The sequence below is a fragment of the Ceratotherium simum genome, chromosome 34 (assembly GCF_057802395.1).
Source record: "Ceratotherium simum simum isolate JZ-2026a chromosome 34, ASM5780239v1, whole genome shotgun sequence".
NCBI classification, from domain to species: Eukaryota; Metazoa; Chordata; class Mammalia; order Perissodactyla; family Rhinocerotidae; genus Ceratotherium; species Ceratotherium simum.
This window is the reverse complement of record NC_141933.1, coordinates 12656011-12674368: the sequence shown is the minus strand read 5'-3', so window position 1 is coordinate 12674368 and position 18358 is coordinate 12656011. Positions and strand designations below refer to the sequence as shown.

Below are 18358 nucleotides of genomic sequence, written 5' to 3'. Positions count from 1 at the left end.
GCCATGTACATTACCCCTGAGTGCCCAGTTCATTCCCGTGTCTCCCAGAGCACCAAGCACAACGCTCTCTTCTCCACACAGATACCATTAAACACTTACCCAACTGAAATGCGTTTAATTGTCTCCTTGGCCAAAACGGGAAGTAAATATGGGTGGGGAAGCTGAGCTCTAAGCAACTGGTGACCTGGCCTGCACGTAAGAGAAAAGTGGAGAGGACTTTTGATCTTTCTAAACATATCGTCCAACCGAACACAGTGCGCTCAGTCTCTTGGGGGAAGAACGAGTTGCCTACAGCAAAGAATTGAGAACAGGATCAAAAGAGACTTAGCCACTGGCAGAGCAAAGTGAGTATACTTAATCTAATGGTTTCTATAGATAACGGAGGGGTGGTGATAAAGTTTTTCTGCCAAATGAGACTTCTGAGGAATCTGGGTGTGGAGTGGAGCACAAGGCAAGCTTTATTGTACTAGCTTTATTTGGGTCTTTTCCAAAAAAGACAAGGAAAAAGAAAAGATATTTTTGAAACCAGACCAGAGTTCACAAGTAGCCTAGAAAATTGAGCAGCATGAGACACCCAATGGATATACACTGCACTGGAACCTGGGCTTCCCTTGAGGAGAATGATCTCCATTTAACTAACATTTATATGACTGGGACCTTGGGGAATTCAAGTCCGCTCTCCCAGCTTCAGTTTTGTTTTCCAGAAATTGAAAGTATGGGACTCAGTGTTCTCCAAGAGACTTTCCAGCTCTGAAATTTTGTAATCAGATACTATTACTATATGCAAAGTATGATGCGAAGAACTATGAGAGATGCAAAAATGGAAAAGATGCACCTCTTGCCCTCCAGTAGAGCTTAACCTGTTTGGGTCTTAGTTTTCTCATCTGTAAAACTGGGCAGCTGTAAGGATTAAAGGAGATGTATCTGTAAAGTACTGACTGCCTGGCACTTCATAAATGCCCTGTAACTGATATCTAATATTATTTCTAAAAGAGGGTGAATAAACTCCTAGGGGATTGAGATGCTCACATGAGCTAATGAAGGCAAAAGTCCTTTTTCACTGTAAACTTTAGTGCATATGTGAAAGACGACTCTATCACGTTTATGTTTTAGCAGCATGAATTCAATGACTTCAGCAGGCCCCATGGCCAATTCTGCGTTTGTGATGACACCCCAAAACGGGTATCCTGTGATCCCAGGGGGCATGGCTCAGGTGCCCCTGTATCCAAGCAACCAGCCCCAAGTCCATCTAATTCCCAGGAACCCACCCGGTTTGGAGCCATCTGTGAGTGTGCAACCTACCCAGAGAGCCTTGAAAGAGGGCAAAGCCTTAGGGGTAAGTGAGATTTCACTCTGCAGGCCAGGGAGTCGGAGGCTGGAGTCTACAATGGCTGGAGTCGGAGGAGGGGGGAGATTTGGCAATACAGAAACTCCAAACCCAGCAAGTGGGGTTGGAACTGACCTGGCCACGCCAAACTCAGGTCTATTAGAAAGCTCGGCTGTGCAACATCACCAGGGCCTCAGTACGGGGCCTTGTATTTTCTGGCTTAGGCATTTTAAGAAAGAGGAAGTAAAGTAACAAAAAGGTAGTAAGCTTGGTCCTGTTCCCAGCATCCGTGTTGATCCTTGTAGCCACTGGAAGAAAGTGGGTCCAGCGAGCCACAAGGTGGAATTTAAACCCAATGTGATTGAATGGAGTCTTTGCCCAATAGACAACCAACAAGATAAGAGTTCACAACAACTGTCCCCCTGAAAGGCTGTCCTGGGTAGGACAGGGGAGCCCATTTCATTGTGTAGCTGAATGATGACAAGCATGGATTCTGATCCAGACTGCCCAAGCTCAAATCCTAGCTCCATCCCTATAGATGGCTTGTGGGAGTATCAATCGATACCTCCTGTGTGGAAGGCCAATTGTAACTACCAAATTTATAAAATACCCAATAATTCCATTTCTGAGATTTTGTCCCCCAGATATGCTTGTGCACGTGAGACATGTGATATATATGAGCTTACTCGTTGCAGCATGGTGTGTGATAACAAAAGAATGGAAACAACCAAAATATGCATTAATACAATACTGGTTAGGGGCCGGCCCCGTGGCGTAGCTGTTGAGTGCACACGCTCCACTGCTGGCGGCCTGGGTTTCAATCCCGGGTGTGCACTGACCCATCGCTTGTCAGGCCACGCTGTGGCGGCATCCTATATAAAGTAGAGGAAGATGGGCACGGATGTTAGCCCAGGGCTAATCTTCCTTAGCAAAAAGAGGAGGATTGGCAAGAGATGTTAGCTCAGGGCTGATCTTCCTCACACACAAAAAATATATATTTATATATATATATAATACTGGTTAAATCAATGTACGTATTGTATATCCAAAGAATGAAAGGTAGTAGAGCTATAAAAAGAACAAGGAAGCTCTTTATGTAATAATATAGACATACCCCAAGATATGTCATTAATGGAAAAAAAATAAGGGGCAGATATTGCATACAATTTGCTACCATTTGTGCAAATTTAAGGAAATAAAATATTTGTATTTGCTGCCATGTTTGTCATATATGTATGTACAACAAACATACGTATGTCGGGGCTGGCCAGGTGGTGCAGCGGTTAAGTGCGCGCTCCGCTTCCATGGCCTGGGGTTCGCAGGTTCGGATCCCAGGTGCACACCCACGCACCGCTTGTCAAGCCATGCTGTGGCGGCGTCCCATATAAAGTAGAGGAAGATGGGCATGGATGTTAGCCCAGGGCCAATCTTCCTCAGCAAAAAGAGGACAATTGGCATCGAATGTTAGCTCGGGGCTGGTCTTCCTCACAAAAAAAATAAATACATAAAATAAATTTAAAAAAAATGTATGTTTATACATATATGTATATGTATGTATATATACTCTTTGTGCAAGACTATATGTGTATTAGTTTCCTAGGCCTGCACTAACAAAGTACCACAAACTGGGTATCTTGGAACAACAGAAATGTATTGTCTCACAGTTCTGGAGACCAGAAATTCATAATCAAGGTGTTCCCAGGGCCATGCTCCCTCTGAAGGCACCAAGAAACAATCAATTCCAGGCCTCTCACCTAGCTTCTGGTAGTTCCTTGGCTCATGGCCACACAACTCCAATCATGGCACACATGGCTTTCTCCTGTGTGCATGTGTCTCTCTTCACGTGGCATTCTCTTTAAAAGGACACCAGTCATATAGGATCAGGGGCCCACCCTACTCCAGTATAGCTGATATTACCTAATTACATCTGCAGCAGCTCTATTCCCAAATAAGGTCACATCTTGAGTTTCTGGGGGTTAGATCTTCAACATGTTAATCTGGTGGAGGAGAGGCAGACACAATTCGATCCATAACAATATCCTAAAGCAACAAGAGATGAGCACAAAGATTTATCTACAAAGAAGTTCATTGCAGTGTTATCTATAATATGAAAAAATAAAAACAATTTTACCTGTCCAATATTTCTGTTCCAAATACTCCACAGAACATCTACACGATGGAATCTGGGCAGGCCTTAAAAAACGTGTTTGAAGAATACTTAATACAGTGGGGATGTGTTCATGATGAAATACTAAGTTAATTATACAGAGCCATTTTGTATTATCAATGTATATATTCGAAAAGAATAGAAAATTATACACCAAAATGTAAGCAGTTGTTTTCTCTGAGTGGGGGGAAATTATGGGAAGTTTTTATCTCACTTTTATATTTTCCATATGACTTTTTAGACTAGGAAAACAAAAGATTTATTAAAATAAACAGAAGGCACAAAGGGGAGGCAGGATCCAGCTTCAGAAACAAAGGCTTCAGTTCGCGTCTCTCCTGCAGGCTGTCCAGATCCTGATCGGCCTGATACACTTCGGCCTTGGCTCCATTATGGGGACCGTCCTTTCAGGGTGCTATATAGCTATCTCGTTCTATGGAGGCTTTCCCTTCTGGGGAGGCATCTGGGTAAGTAATGTGGGTCACCCTGCAAGTGAATTCCCAGAAAGTGTCAGCGTACCCAAGGGCCACCTTGTCAAGTTGAGTAGCTTTTGCCCTCCAGAAGTTTCCCTCCAAGAGAGTACTCAAGTGTGAATCCAGCTCAGCCTTTGTTCACTAAGCGTATTAGTCAGCTTGGGCTGCCATATCAAATACCACAGACTGGGTGGCTTCAACAATAGAAATTTATTTCCTCATAGTTCTGGAGGGTTGAAATCCGAGATTAAGGTGTTGGCAAGGTTGGTTCCTTCTGAGGCCTCTCTCTTTGGCCTGTAGATGGCTGCCTTCTCTCTGTGTCCTCACATGGTCTCTGTGTGTCTGTGTCCTGATCTCCTCTTCTTATAAGAACACTGATCACATTGAATTAGGACCCACCCTAATGATTTCATTTAACTTTAGTCATCTCTTTAAGGCCCTATCTCAAAATACAGTCACATTCTGTGGTACTGGGGGTTAGGATTTCAAAAGATGAATTTTGAGGGGACACAATTTAGCCCATAACACCAAGTGACAGCCCTGCAAGGCGCCATCCACCCAGAGCAGGCACCATTTCTAACTGGGCCGCCCCAGAGGTGAGGGAACCTTCTTCTAGTTCATCAACCAAGAGGCAGCACCTTTTTCCAATTCACACAAAAACACCCATATGTAAAAACATGTATTGGGAATAACCCTCAACTGTTCAATGTAGGCCCATAACCCAAGCTCCAGGAGAAAAATATTTCCACCAATGGTCAAGAGTGACTGCCCAGCCATAGAGCAATTGTTAAGCCGTGGGGACTCAACCTAGAGTCCACAGATGGGCTTCAGAGTCCCTGTTTTGGCAAAATATTTGGTATGTTAGACGCAAATTTTTTTTTCTAGAAAAGTCCATAGCTTTCAGCAGATTCTCAGGGTGATCTGTGACTCCATAAAAGGTTAAGAACTACAGGTCCTTTCTCGTCTCCAATTTTATAGCCTTTATGATTCTTTTGCATTCTCCCTAGAGTCCTCTGCCCTACACACACTTCCACAGACACACACACACACACACAAACACAATCCCTTCTTCTCCTCCCTCTCCACCCACCCATCTCCTTTTTCTTCCTGCTGTTACACAGTCTGTCCCTTGACTCACACACCTATCTGTGATTCAAATGCAACTTTTCTGACAAATAGCAAAACTCCAGAGTAACCTAGATGACAGCCAAAGTCACCCTATCCCATGAGATTTAAATAAAATAGCATAGAGATATCCCCCACCCTCACACCCACACAACATCTGCAAAGTGGCAGGGCTTATGTTCTTGGGAGCATCTTTCTGAGCATCCTCTACTGAGGCTGTGGTCTTCTCTCTTTTCGGCCCAGACTCAGACTTGGAAGTCAGCCCCTATTCCTCCCCCCACCCCCATACCTGTGTCCCTATAACCAAATTTAATGGAGTTTGGGGCAATGGAGGGGAACAACACCACAGCCACATTGCTATTGAGTGTTTGAGTCTAGTGAGTAGTCTTAAGCGTCTGGCAGCTGCCCCGACATCTAAATGCCTTGCTGGCCATCTCCCCTTCTGCCAGGTCGCTCAGCTCCCTCCAGCCCTCAGGACCCTCCCCCCTTTTTTCTGCAGGGTGGTTTTGTTCTGTTACCTTCTTAACTCCTGCACTATCCATTTCCTAAAGATCATCAATGTCTTCTTCCAAAACAAAAGCCCATCTCCTTTGGCACCTCAAAAGGACCGGCAGGGACATCAGAAGTCCAGCCTTTTGTTCCCTTCCTTCCCCACCAAGTCTCTATAAATAGAAGGGTGTAAGATTGAGATTTATTTTTCCAGTTATAGGAAAAATGGCATTCCCCTTAGAAGGCATATGCAGCTAGAGTAAGTTTTCATTGTAAAACCATTTGCACTCCACGGCACACGCATCTACCCTGAGTGGGAGGGAGTATAGGGTGAGAGTTAAGAACGTGGGGTCTGGAGTCAACCTCCTAGATTTGATTCCCAGCTCTGCTACTGGAATGGTCTTGGGGAAGTTGTTTAAAACTCTCTAAGCCTCAGTCTGCCCATCTGTAAAATGGGAACAATAATAGTGCTTGATAAGCCATCATGCAGTTAAATAAGGCAAGGTTAAAAAAGCTCTTCATGTAGTAGCGCTCAGCAAAACTTTTATTAAACCGTAGCTGACGCCCTCTCAGACCACTGCGGATGATCCCAACATCCACTAGGCCTGCAGAATACCAGTGCTGAAATAAATGCATACGATCTACCTCAATCATCCTCATACTTGATGTTCAACATCGTAGAGATGCAACATTTTTCTGAGTAACTGAAAGGTATTCACTGAGATGTGTAGTCAGGCAAGGACTGATGTTGGGCATATAAATAAAAGCAGTGGGGGAGCAGGTAACCCCTTCCCTCTTCCCTCCAGGGCCCCCATGCCCTGCGGCATCCTGAGATAAAGATGGGAAACCAACAAGATGTGCGTGTGGGAAAATGAAAGACAAGGGAAGAAGTGGCATTCATTGAGTATCTACTATGCACGGGATCCACTAGGTACAAGTCATACCAAATGCCAGATACAAGGCATAAACTATCTCATGACAATGACACTTAGAAGACACGTAGTCTTTCCCATTTGTCAGAAGAGGAAATAAAGATTCAGAGAAATTAATAACTTACCCAAGATCACATGAGTTTCGAGCCAGAATTTAAAACCATGTCTGCTGGGTCCTAAAATCTGTGTTTATCCCACTTCACTGCCCCGTCGTGTGGTGCAAAACAGCTCACTCAGGCATTCGTTTCTTTATTCTTTTCTCCATGTTGAGCTGGAGGTCCCAGCAGAGGAACCCAGTGTGTGTGAGAGAATATGTGTGTGACCAGAATCATGGAAGCCTGAAGATGGGCCCTAACCTTTGACCTCTTTCTAAACCCCCTCTCTTCTGTGCCAGTTCATCATTTCAGGATCCCTCTCGGTGTCAGCAGAAAATTATCCAAAATCTTCTTGCCTGGTAAGTCACGTCCCAAGACTGGCCCTCTCAGCTGGGGACCTATAGGAGAGAGACGCAAGGGGGAAAAGACGGTTAACACACATCCTTCCCTCATCCTTTTGCCTACTTGTAACCAGACACAGGGCACTGACATGCATCACTTCTACTCACATATAGGACCACGTGAACCTGGTCAGAGTCACAAGTAGGAAAGAGTCCAGAGTATTTGGGGGAGAGAAAGGCAACCCAGCCACCTTAGTTAAGGCTTCAGAGTGTGGAGACAGAGAGCGAGGGAATAGCTTCCCTAACAGGGCCTTACAGGAGGAGGTACAAAGCTCCCAGGGGCTCAGGGCTCCCCTCCAGCACAGCAGAGCACCAAGAGAGCAGAGCACAGAGCAGGCCTCCAGCAACTTCTGCAGGGAAGCCAGGGGAACCTCAGGCACCTGCTTGCTTCCTTCCCTAATGCATCCAGCCAACCAAGCTGAGAAAATCAACATGGACGGGGCTTTGTGGTCTCCCAGCAATGGATCAAGAAAGTACCTTTGTTTCTCTCACAAGCAGGTGTTCTAGGGTAAAGTGCCTCAGAGCAGTCAGGTCCCTCCAACCAGATGAAATCTGTTTGAAAATCTCCAAAGGGAAGCTCAAAATTCTGGCATATCTTTCTGCACATGGCCCAGAAACATGGAGAATCAGAGCCTGTTGCCTCCCAGGACACTGGGGCCAAGCCTCCTGCCTATCTCCTATGGGATAAATGGGTTGAGTGCTTCCCAAAGATCATGCTTGGGGACACTAGTCCCACGAGACGCTCTGTGAAGATGGTTAGGTAAATTCGGGGGAATCTCTACTTAGTAGTCCCTTCTCTATGGATTATGGAAGATCCATAATCCTTATTAAAGGCTCTGAGAAGTCCTGCAACAAAGATCCGTTTAACTTTGTTCAACTCCGCTTTTTTCAAAATTAATTTTCCCCCAAACCTTTTTGCACAGAACATCTCTTTACTTGCTGCAGAACTAGGTTCCGGGAATTCACATTAAGAAACGTTTGTTGAGTCTGCTTATCCCGGCTATAATAGTTTTCCTCTCCCACCCTAATCCTCTGTGTCTTCTTCAGCTGAATGGCAGCTTGGGCTTGAACATCGTCAGTGCAATCTGCTCTGTGGTTGGAATCATACTCTTCATCACGGATTTGAGTCTCGCCTCCACCTCTGCCTACACCGAGCGTTATTATTGTCACGCCTGGGGTGTGGTGAGTATGCCTCTCAACCCACACTCCTCTGGGCTCTGACTTAGCTATTTTTAGAAAACTGTTGGAAAAGACCTGACACCAAGCTTCCTCACCCAGCGCTGGAGGAAAAGGAGGTGCCGTCAGACTGAGAACAGAGTTTAAAATCCCTGACCTATAGTTTTATTGCTGTGTTACTTTAAGCGTGTGACTTTTCCTAGTCTTAGTTTCCACCTTTGTAAAACAGTGCCTATCCATGATGTTGGGAGAAGTAAATGCAATTACACATATAAGGCATATGTACCCACCAACCTTCGCCTCTCCTCCATTCTCGCCTCCCTGCCCATTACTACGGGCAAGAGGTCAGCAGACTGTTGCCTGTAAAGAGCCAGTTAGTAAATATTTAAGGCTTTGCAGGCCATCCAGTCTCTGTTGCAACCACTCAACCCTATCCTATAGCGCAAAAGCTGCCACGGAATATACATAAACAAATGAGCACGGCTGTGTTCCGGTAAAACTTTTTTTTTTTAATTTTTTGTTTATTGCAGTAACATTGGTTTATAACGTGAAAATTTCAGATGTACATCATTATACTTCTATTTCTGCATAGATTACATCATGTTCACCACCCAAATACTAATTACAACCCATCACCACACACAAGTACCGAATTATCCCTTTCACCCTCCTCCCTCCCCCCTTCCCCTCTGGTAACCACCAATCCAATCTCTGTCCCTATGTGTTTGTTTATTGTTGTTATTATCTACTACTTAAGATAAAACTTTATTGGCAAAAATAGGCAGCAAGCAGGATTTGGCCGGTGGATCATAATTCGCCAATCTGTGCTATAGACCAGTGCTGTCCGATGGAAATATCATGTGAGCTGTGTATATGATTTTAAATTTTCTATTTGCCACATTTAAAAAGAAGAAAAAAAGAAATGGGTGAAATTAATTTTAATAACATTTTATCTAACCCAATATATCCAACGTGTTGTCATTTCAACATGTAGTCCTTACAAAAAAAGTATTAATTCCGTATTTTGCGTTTGAGGTACTGTTTGAAATCCAGTGTGTATTTGGTACTCACAGCACATCTCAATTTGGGACCAGCCACATCTCAAGAGCTTAACAGCCACATGAGACTCGTGGCTACCGAATCAAAGAGTGCAGCTACGGATGAGTCCCATGTCAACTCAATCTCTCCATCTGCACACAGAGCCCATCCTCTCCCACCCACTCAAGGTCATCACTGCAAGTTCTCCTCCCCTCTCCCTTACCTCTGCCTCTCTTCTGCACCATTAATTGTCCCCCTTTACTAGAGTTTTTCTGTCAGCATATAAACATGCTTTTCTTTCTTCCATCCTAAAAATCAAACAAACAAACCTTCCACTTTCCTGCTTTCCTGCCAGGTACCACCCTATTTCTCTGGTTCTCTTTGCAGAAAAATCCTTAAAAGAATTGTCTACACTCACTTTCTCCAATTCTCCCCTCTCCTAATTCTCTCTTGAATCCACTCTAATCAGACTTTCAGCCTCATTTCTCCAAAATCCTCCTCTGCTCAAAGTCCCCAGTTGTTCCTCCTCTTTGGTGGACTTGACATGGCTTCCAGGCTCCACCCTGGGGCTGGTTCTCCTCCACCCTTGCTGGTTGCTCTCTTCTCTGTCTCCTTTGCTGGTTCTTCTCTTTTCCGCAATCTCTTAGGCTCAGTCCTTGGTCCTCTTCTGTTTTCTCTCTACACTCACTGCCTTGGCAATCTCGTAGAGAAATATCTTCTCTAGGACAGTGACTCCAATGCACGGCTCCAGCCAAAACCTCTCTCCCAAACTCCAGTCTCTTGTATCCAGTTGTCTACTCAACATCTTGAAGTTAACATATCCAGATCTGATCTCCAGACCTGGAATATTCCCTCAGCTATCCCCACAGTTCCCTCCCTCCCTCACCTCCTTCAGGCCATTGCTCGGTAATCACCTTCTCAATGAGGCCCACCGGAACAACCCAATACCCGTACCTAAAGTCACAAGCATCAACCCACACTATCCCAGGATCCCAATTCTCCTTCCCCTAATTCACTTTTCCCATAGTCTTAGACATCTCCTAACAAACTCTACAATTGACTTGTCTGTTTCATTTCATGCTGACTGTCTGTCTCCTCCTACTAGAATATAAGCTTCATAGGGGCAGGGATGTTTTTCTGTTTCATTCACCGCCATATCTCAAATACCTAGAACCATGCCTGGCACATATCTGACACTTCATAAACACTTGTCAAATGAATACATGAATGCACCAGGTATGGTCTGTATTCTGTAAATGGTAGCCATTAATTGTTGTTTGCATTTGATCAAAAGGTCCATCCCAGGACTTTTCTCTCCAAGATTCCTAAGAAAAGCCTCCCGCCGGAGAACCTATAGACCAAGTCCATGTCATTTATCAAAAGTACCTTGAGAGGCCGGCCCAGTGACGTAGTGGTTGAGTGCACACACTCTGCTGCAGCAGCCTGGGGTTCGGATCCCAGGCAGGCACTCATGCACCACTTGTGAAGCCATGCTGTGGCGGCGTCCCATATAAAGTGGAGGAAGATGGGCACAGATGTTAGCCCAGGGCCAATCTTCCTCAGCAAAACGAGGAGGATTGGCGACAGATGTTAGCTCAGGGCTAATCTTCCTCACACACACACACAAAAATACCTCGAGTTCCTCCCCTCCCAGAAACATGCTATGGCTCCCAGTTGCTTTAGGATTAAAGTCCACATTCCTCAGTCAGGTATTCATTGCTCTCCAGAGATCTGGCTCTAACTCCCTGTGCCCCACAACTCACTTCCCTTCGAATCCCTCACTCTGACCTTCAGCTCCTCCCATCCACTGGGAGAGGAAGACACTGAAGAATACTTGGGTCTTTTCCTGCTGGGAAAGAACCAAGGAGGCATGAATTTCCCAGCGTAAGAAATGAGGAAGCCAGTGCTGGTTGAGGAGCTAAAGGAGGGGAAGATGGGGAAGAGGTTTAGAAAAGACTAAACCTCTGCAGCCCAGCAATGCCCTGGAGTATAGACATCAGTAACTTTTGAGTCAGAAAATTTGGCTTCTAGTCTGTTCCGCCAATATCTGATCTTAGAGGGAGAACTCCCCCCATCCTGGCTGCCCACCCTGCTTTCAGCCTCAGTCCTCCCATCTGACCAATGAGGGCTGAGCTTCATCAGAGCTTTGCAAATGATGACCCAAGGGATGGGACGCTCCAAGAGCTCAACGAGGATGAATCATTGCCCATCAAATAATAAATATCGAAGCTCTTGAGGGACCCCTTTTCTTTTGTGTGTGTGTGTGTGTGTGTGTGAGGAAGATCAGCCCTGAGCTAACATCCGTGCTAATCCTCCTCTTTTTGCTGAGGAAGACCAGCTCTGAGCTAACATCTATTGCCAATCCTCCTCCTTTTTTTTTCCCCAAAGCCCCAATAGATAGTTGTATGTCAAGTTGCACATCCTACTAGTTGCTGTATGTGGGACATGGCCTCAGCATGGCCAGACAAGCGGTGTGTCGCTGCATGCCCGGGATGCGAACCCAGGCCACCAGTAGTGGAGCGCATGCACTTAACCGCTAAGCCAGGGGGCCGGCCCGAGGGACCCATTTTCCATGGAAGGTTTTATTTATAAAAGAATTTTGTTGTTAAAAACACATTTGTAAAGGACCAGTAGAATGAGTCAAGGCTCTTCTTCCCTAAGCTTCCGAGATACATTGACTAAGAAGACACCATCATCCTGCCTTTCCCTTTGCCTGGAACACCCTCTCCTTCTCTCACCTCTCTAAATCTTCCAATAAGAATTAACCTCTCTCCTCAGTGCCCCTTAGGCACTTTTGGGGCTCTTTTATAGTTCTCACATAATAGACATGAATTATAGTCATCTACTTCTCTATCTGTCTCCCTCACTAGATTGTGCCTCTCAGGATGTTTTTCTTGGCCACTTATACCAAACAGATGTTTAATAAATCCTTGCTAAAGTGAGAGGGAGGAGAAGGAAATGTGCTAAGGAGAGGTCTCTCCAAAAAGGAGAATTCTCGGAGCAGTGGGCTATCACCAATGCCATTTTAAAAATAATAATTCACAAACATTTATTTGGTACCTACTCTGTGCAGTGCACTTTTACACTCATATATAATATCTCAGGTAATTGGAATCCACATGGCAATTGGAGTCATTCATCCCTTCTCCTTTAAGATTAAAATGGGTTCTACTTGGGGGCCAGCCCGGCGGCATAGTGGTTAAGTTCACAAGCTCCACTTTGGCAGCCCGGGGTTCGCAGGTTCAGATCCCGGGCGTGGACCTATGCACCGCTCATCAAGCCATGCTGTGGCGGTGTCCCATATAAAGTAGAGAAAGATGGGCATGGATGTTAGCCCAGGGCCAATCTTCCTCAGCAGAAAGAGGAGGATTGGCAACAGATGTTAGCTCAGGGCTAATCTTCCTCACACACACACAAAAAAATGGGTTCTACTCAAACTTTCTCCCCAGATGCAGTGGGAGGCCCCATTCTCCTGGGTATTCTTAGAGAATAGCTAGAGGACAGCTTAGATTTCTCCTGGTCCTTAGGTGACATCTACTGCTGCTGAACTATTCCAATTTCTGGATCCTTCACTGACTCTTTTTCCCAAACTAAAGACAGCCCGATTACTTCCCTCCACAAAACGCCACTGTCATAAGCCAAGAAGGTTGTCTCAGTAGCCAACTTTCTCTAAAAATGCAGAGGGATGATGGAGGTTTACATCAGAGCCCAGGAAACTACCAGTGACTGAAGATTAGACATCCTCGTTTTGTAAACTCTTAATTTCTCATAGGATGCTTTTTCTGCAGGTTCCACCTTCCCGTCATGTTGTTCAATCTTATCTTTCTCCTCTAACCATCTCACTTTTCTCTCTATGGCTTGTCCCTACTCCCAAATTTTTATTCACTTCCTACACAGAACAGTTTCACTGTTTCACTGTCTGACTCCAGAGTACACATCAGGTCTCATCTCCTTACCTGAAACAAGGTTATCAAGGTGTTTTCCTAAATAACGTCTCCTCTTCCCCTTGGAGGAGCACCAGTAGTAAATGTTAAAATAATTATTTTACTTGACCCTCCAAAAACCCAGTGAGATGTTTTCCCCACGAGGCTAGGGGGAAATGAGGTTAGGGGAGTTCCCCAAAGTCATGGCAATGGTCCACTGCAGAGCCACACTTTGAGCCAGACCTCAGAGTCCCAGGCCAGCACTCATGTCCTCCTCACCCATTCTGGTTCCAGACCCCTGGAATGGCTATTTCTGCTGTGCTGCTAATATTCTGCCTTCTGGAGTTCTGCATTGCATGCACATCTTCCCACTTTGGCTGCCAACTGGTCTGCTGTCAACAGAACAACGTGAGTCCTGGGGGCTCCTCAGCAGGTGGAAAATGCCCCAAAAAGGGTGGAGACTAGAGGGGTCTTCATGCTTCCCTTTCCTGCCCAGGAGTAGGAGGAGTCCCACAGTGTTTAGAGGCCTCTGTGCATGCCCAGTCCTTCTTACACCCTCATTCATGCTCCTACCTTGTGCCTGTGTTTTCTAGGTGGGCGTGGTCTACCCAAAGGTTTATGTGTCAAACCCAGTAGTCATCACAGAACCAGCAAACCCGCCATCAACTTATTCCAACTAGCTCCAGACCTCCAAATAAGCAAAGCCAAATGTTCTAGAAGCATCTTTCACTGGGACCAAATGAAGACCTCCCCTTCCTGGGCTTCTGAAACCCAGGTTCTTCCTTCCCTAACATTCTAAGGGAAATGTCTTTCCAACTGCATGCATCCTGGACTTCATTCAATTCAGCCTGGTAAATTGTGCTATTCCTCTCTTAAAAAGGAGACAGGAATTTAAAGTGGATTTTAGAAATATGATGATGTACACCTGAAAAAAAAAAATAGAAGTCTCAAATGATGGCATCTAAATTTACAAATCCTGCAATAAAGGAGCACATTTGCAATTAAAAAAAATTAAAATAAAATAAAAATAAAGTGGATTTTAACAAAGAGTTCCTCCCTAGGGCGTCCACACGTGGGGTCTTTGTGTGCACATATTCATGTGCTTACCTATGTGAGCTTGTGGGCTGGAGGAACGAATGTCTATATAACCCAAGCTTCATTCTTTTAATCATTCATTCATTTAATAAATATGTACTAAGCATTTGATATAGTCAAGGCTCTGTTCTTGGCAGGAGAAGGGTGAACACAACAAAGTCCTTGACCTCGAGGAACTTCTGGCCTCACAAGAGAGGACAACATGCAAGTAATTTTCTCTAACACAGGGCAGATGTGGGGATACACAGAGAGAGAATGGAGAGGGATATGATTTATTCTGGCAGGGATGTGACAAAGAACGGGTAAAGCAGGGAATAAGCCTGGTTGAGGAAGCAACACTTGAGTGGGGCATTAAGGGAGAGGAAGGGGTTTTGTAGGGCAATAAGGAACCACACTGTTGGGAAGACCTTTGGAGAAAGTGAGTCGTCCACTAAAACGATCTATGCTTTTATATGCTATTACCACTGATGCAATAGTACTCATGAATAAACACTGCTCTCGCCAAAGTCACCAATGTGCTCCATGTTGCCAACTTCAATGGTTCTGTTTCCATCCTTATCTTTCTTGACCTCTGAAGGATTTGACTCCACAAATCACTCTCTCCTTCAAACACTATGTTGGTTCTGATCCAGCTTCTCCACATCCTCCTCATTCTCCTACACAAGCTCCTCTCTCTCCTCTTGTGCCTCAAGTGTTGCTCTCCGATATGGTGCTGCCTTTGGCCCTCTTCTCAGTCTGTGTGCTCAAGCTCCTCTCCTGGGGGCTTGAGATGGAAATCTGAAGTGAGATTGTGAGATTCAAATGTGCAATCAGTGCACGAAAGCACTGAAAAGTGATTATACCACTTTCTGGTCAGGCCCTGGGTCCCAAGACTCATCATCCTCCAATCTGAGATTTCTTGTAAAATCCTGGTTGTCGTCCCTGCCCCTGTCTTCTCCACTTCAGGCCCTCCACTTCTCCGTTCCAAGTTCAAGTGCCACTTCCACAAGGAAGCTGCCTTAGGTTCCCACAGCCAGAAGCATCCGAGTGAATGGCAGTCTTGTGGTAGGAGAAGGGAGGGGCTGCACAATGCAACACTAGCAGTGATGACATTCAGAATTTAACTTCGAGGAATTTTTTTATCTTGACTGAAAAAAATTCAGATTTTTGTATTGTGGCTAAAATAATAGAACTGTGACTTTATGTTTCATAGGAGTTTATTCACACTTGCAACATTTACAGCTCCTCCCAACCTCCCTAAGAACATTGGGACATTACATTGGGAAAGTATGCTCAGTCTCTGGAAGGTGCATTATAATGTCAGGGGGTATGTCATGTGAAGGAAAGACATATGCTTCCCAGGACCCCCACCTCAATGCTTATGACCCTCACCAGCCTGACTTTTCCTTCCCAGGACTCTTACTGCCCACAGTTTGTACCTTCATATGGATTCAGTCTTCCTGGGTGCAGACATAATGTCTTCAACAGCTCCCAGCCCTCCTGCCAGGCTCAGGATAAGGCTTGGTATGTAGCAGCTATTCACTGAATATTTCCTAGAATGAAAAGTATCCTCTTATTTCCAGGAAAGAATCCCTTGCATATCCATTCATTCAGTCATTCAGTGATACAAAGTGCCTACTATGTATGGCAGGTGCTGGGTATACAGTGGTGAATGGAGCAGATATAGTCCCTGCCTTCCTGGTGATTACATGTCAGAGTGTGAAACAGGCAAGTCACGTGATCCGTTGAGAGACGAAAAGTGATGGGGAAAACAAATAGGATGCTCATATAGCTGCTACTGGGGAAGGGGAAGAGGGGCAGAGTTTCTGAATGGAAGGCTTCTCTAAAGAGGAGACGTGAAGGCAAAGAAATAATAAGCCACACAGAAAGTGCAGTAAAAACCGTTCCAGAAAGAGAGAACAACCTGTGCGAAGCTGCTCAAGCAAGAAAGAGCTTGGAGTGTTCCGGGAACTGAAAAGAAAATCCGTGCAAATGGAACATAGTGAAGGAGACAGAGAATGTCTCAAGAAGGGACTGGAAACTCAGGCAGCAGCCACATGAAGGATTTGGATTTTATTCTAGGGCTAAAAGCCATCGGATGGCTTTAGCATGAGAGTGATGTAATCTTGTTTATGGTTCTGAAAGATCATTCTGCCTGCTTTGTAGGGAAAGGATTGGAGGAGGGTGAAGGCAGGAAGCAGGAAGCCCAGGAAAAGATTTAGTGATAGTCTAGGACGGGGGCTGGCAAATTAAGGCCTGTGGGCCAAATCCAGCCCACCACCTGTTTTCGTAAATAAAGTTTCATTCAGAGACTCCCCTAGTAAAACCAATTAAGATGGAAGTGGTAAGCACACAACCATGGTTAGGGGAAGTGGCCAGGGATATAGGTGCTCAATAACTATCTGTTGAATGCCTGGACTAGGTAATGATTGTGGAGACAGAGAGGCAGACTTGGGACATGGTTCAGAGGTGAGATCTCTAGGGCCCATGGTTGGTGTGGGGCAGCAGAGGAAGAAAGGGGAATTGATGGCAATACCAAGGTTTGTGGCTCAAGTAACTGGGTGAATAGCCATTTACTGAGATGGGGAAGAATGGAGTAGGAAAAAGTTTCAGGAGAAAAACCAAGATTTCAGTAATATTGCCCTCAAGAACTTACAGGAGCATAGCATTTCAGAGGCGACCAAGAAATTAAAGATAACCTTCATTTGCTGCTTGAATATCATCTATAATTGTCCCATATTTACAATATCATCATCACCTGGGAGCTTGTTAAACATGCAAATTATTTAGCCCCACCCCAGACCTACTTAATTGGAAACTCTGAAGGTGGGGTTCAGCAATCTGTGTTTAACAAGTATGCCGGGTGATTCTGATGTTCGCTCAAGTTTGAGAACCTCTGCTCAAGCATCTTCTCAAATGATTTTTCCTTCTAATTTTGAGCACTTTATATGGTGGTGTATGTTATGATGGTGTCTCCAAAGGTAGCCCACGCCATCCTTAGACAACTCTACTGTGAAGCTCTTCTAAAGAATGAACTGTAAGTGGAAATCCAGACAAGATGCTCCCCAAGTTGTCACCTAGGAGATAAAAAGATTCCCTTCCCCTTTAGAGTTGTGCAATCAGAGTACTGGGTAAGACTCAATCCCAGCCCACCCATTTCCTATCAAAGCCCCTTGTAAGCCCAAGTTCCTCACCTTCCCTTCAGTCACCCCTTCTCCTCAGGTGAGGCTACTGTCAGCTTTTTATGTTTCATAAAGTTAAATCAGCAACCGGGAGTCAATAGAAAGAGTCTGTACAGAAGCCAAGGGCAATGAAGGCAGGGGCAGCAAGATTAGACTTTGCCCAGGTGAGAGGCCAATAAAACTCCATAAAGGACTACCACCTGGGCCTGTCCAAAGGCTGCCAGAAGTCATCCTGCCATCAGAGAATACCCCCACCCTCCATGATTGAACAGTGCACAAGGATGCAGGTGCTCAATAAATACCTGTTGAATGGACTCAATCCTCTGAAAAAAGAAGGAATTAATGTTTATTGAGTCCTTAATATCTGCTAAGTTATTCTGATCAATGCCCTTTCACCTGCATTATCTTATTTTGTATTCAAACAATACAGAGTGGCATTACCTATGTTTCAAGAACAAGAAATCTGAAAATCTGGAGCTCAGAAAGGGTAGGTAATTTGCCCAAGTCCACACCACTAGTCATTGGTGGAGCTAGGTTTGAATCCACGTCCCCTGCCTCCAAAGCCCATGTTCATTGACCACCTCATCCTGTCATGTCTGCAGTGCTGGTCCCAGGACAGAAAGAAAGCATGATATGATGATGATAATGATAAAGTCACTGTCCTTTGTGCAGAGTACTAGGATCATGATGTTCCAAGCTACTCACGGTGGGCATGAATTGGCTGGGATCCACCCAGCCTCTCTTGCCCTTGATAATCAGAGGCTCCCCTGGTGATGGGAACTAAAAGCACATGACCATGTTTAAGCGAAGGGCTCTATTCACACAGATAGGGCTTGACAGGCAATGAAAAACATAGAGTAAATAAATGTAAACCGTGGTGCACCCACCAATCTCTAATGGGTCTGGGTTATAGGCTTCAGTGAATATTATTCAACAAAACACAAACACAAACCAGCCAG

The 18358-nt window shown here is 45.0% G+C and overlaps 1 protein-coding gene across 1 annotated transcript; it reads left to right on the top strand.

The window, feature by feature from the left end:
* Positions 1 to 1117: 1117 nt before the first annotated feature.
* Positions 1118 to 14228, top strand: LOC101408672 (membrane-spanning 4-domains subfamily A member 8). Its single transcript, XM_004437432.3, has 6 exons — positions 1118 to 1336; positions 3836 to 3958; positions 6905 to 6964; positions 8054 to 8188; positions 13438 to 13551; positions 13737 to 14228. Exons 1-6 carry the CDS (start codon positions 1118 to 1120, stop codon positions 13821 to 13823), a joined length of 738 nt encoding a protein of 245 aa, XP_004437489.2. The 3' UTR covers positions 13824 to 14228.
* The last annotated feature ends 4130 nt before the right edge of the window (positions 14229 to 18358 follow it).

Excerpts from the sequence above, each read along its gene's own strand:
- LOC101408672 (XM_004437432.3), top strand. The coding sequence starts at position 1,118 with ATGAATTCAATGACTTCAGCAGGCCCCATGGCCAATTCTGCGTTTGTG. Across the intron at positions 8,189-13,437 it reads ATTGTCACGCCTGGGGTGTG|ACCCCTGGAATGGCTATTTC; the intron begins GTGAGTATGCCT and ends TTCTGGTTCCAG. Across the intron at positions 13,552-13,736 it reads TCTGCTGTCAACAGAACAAC|GTGGGCGTGGTCTACCCAAA; the intron begins GTGAGTCCTGGG and ends TGTGTTTTCTAG.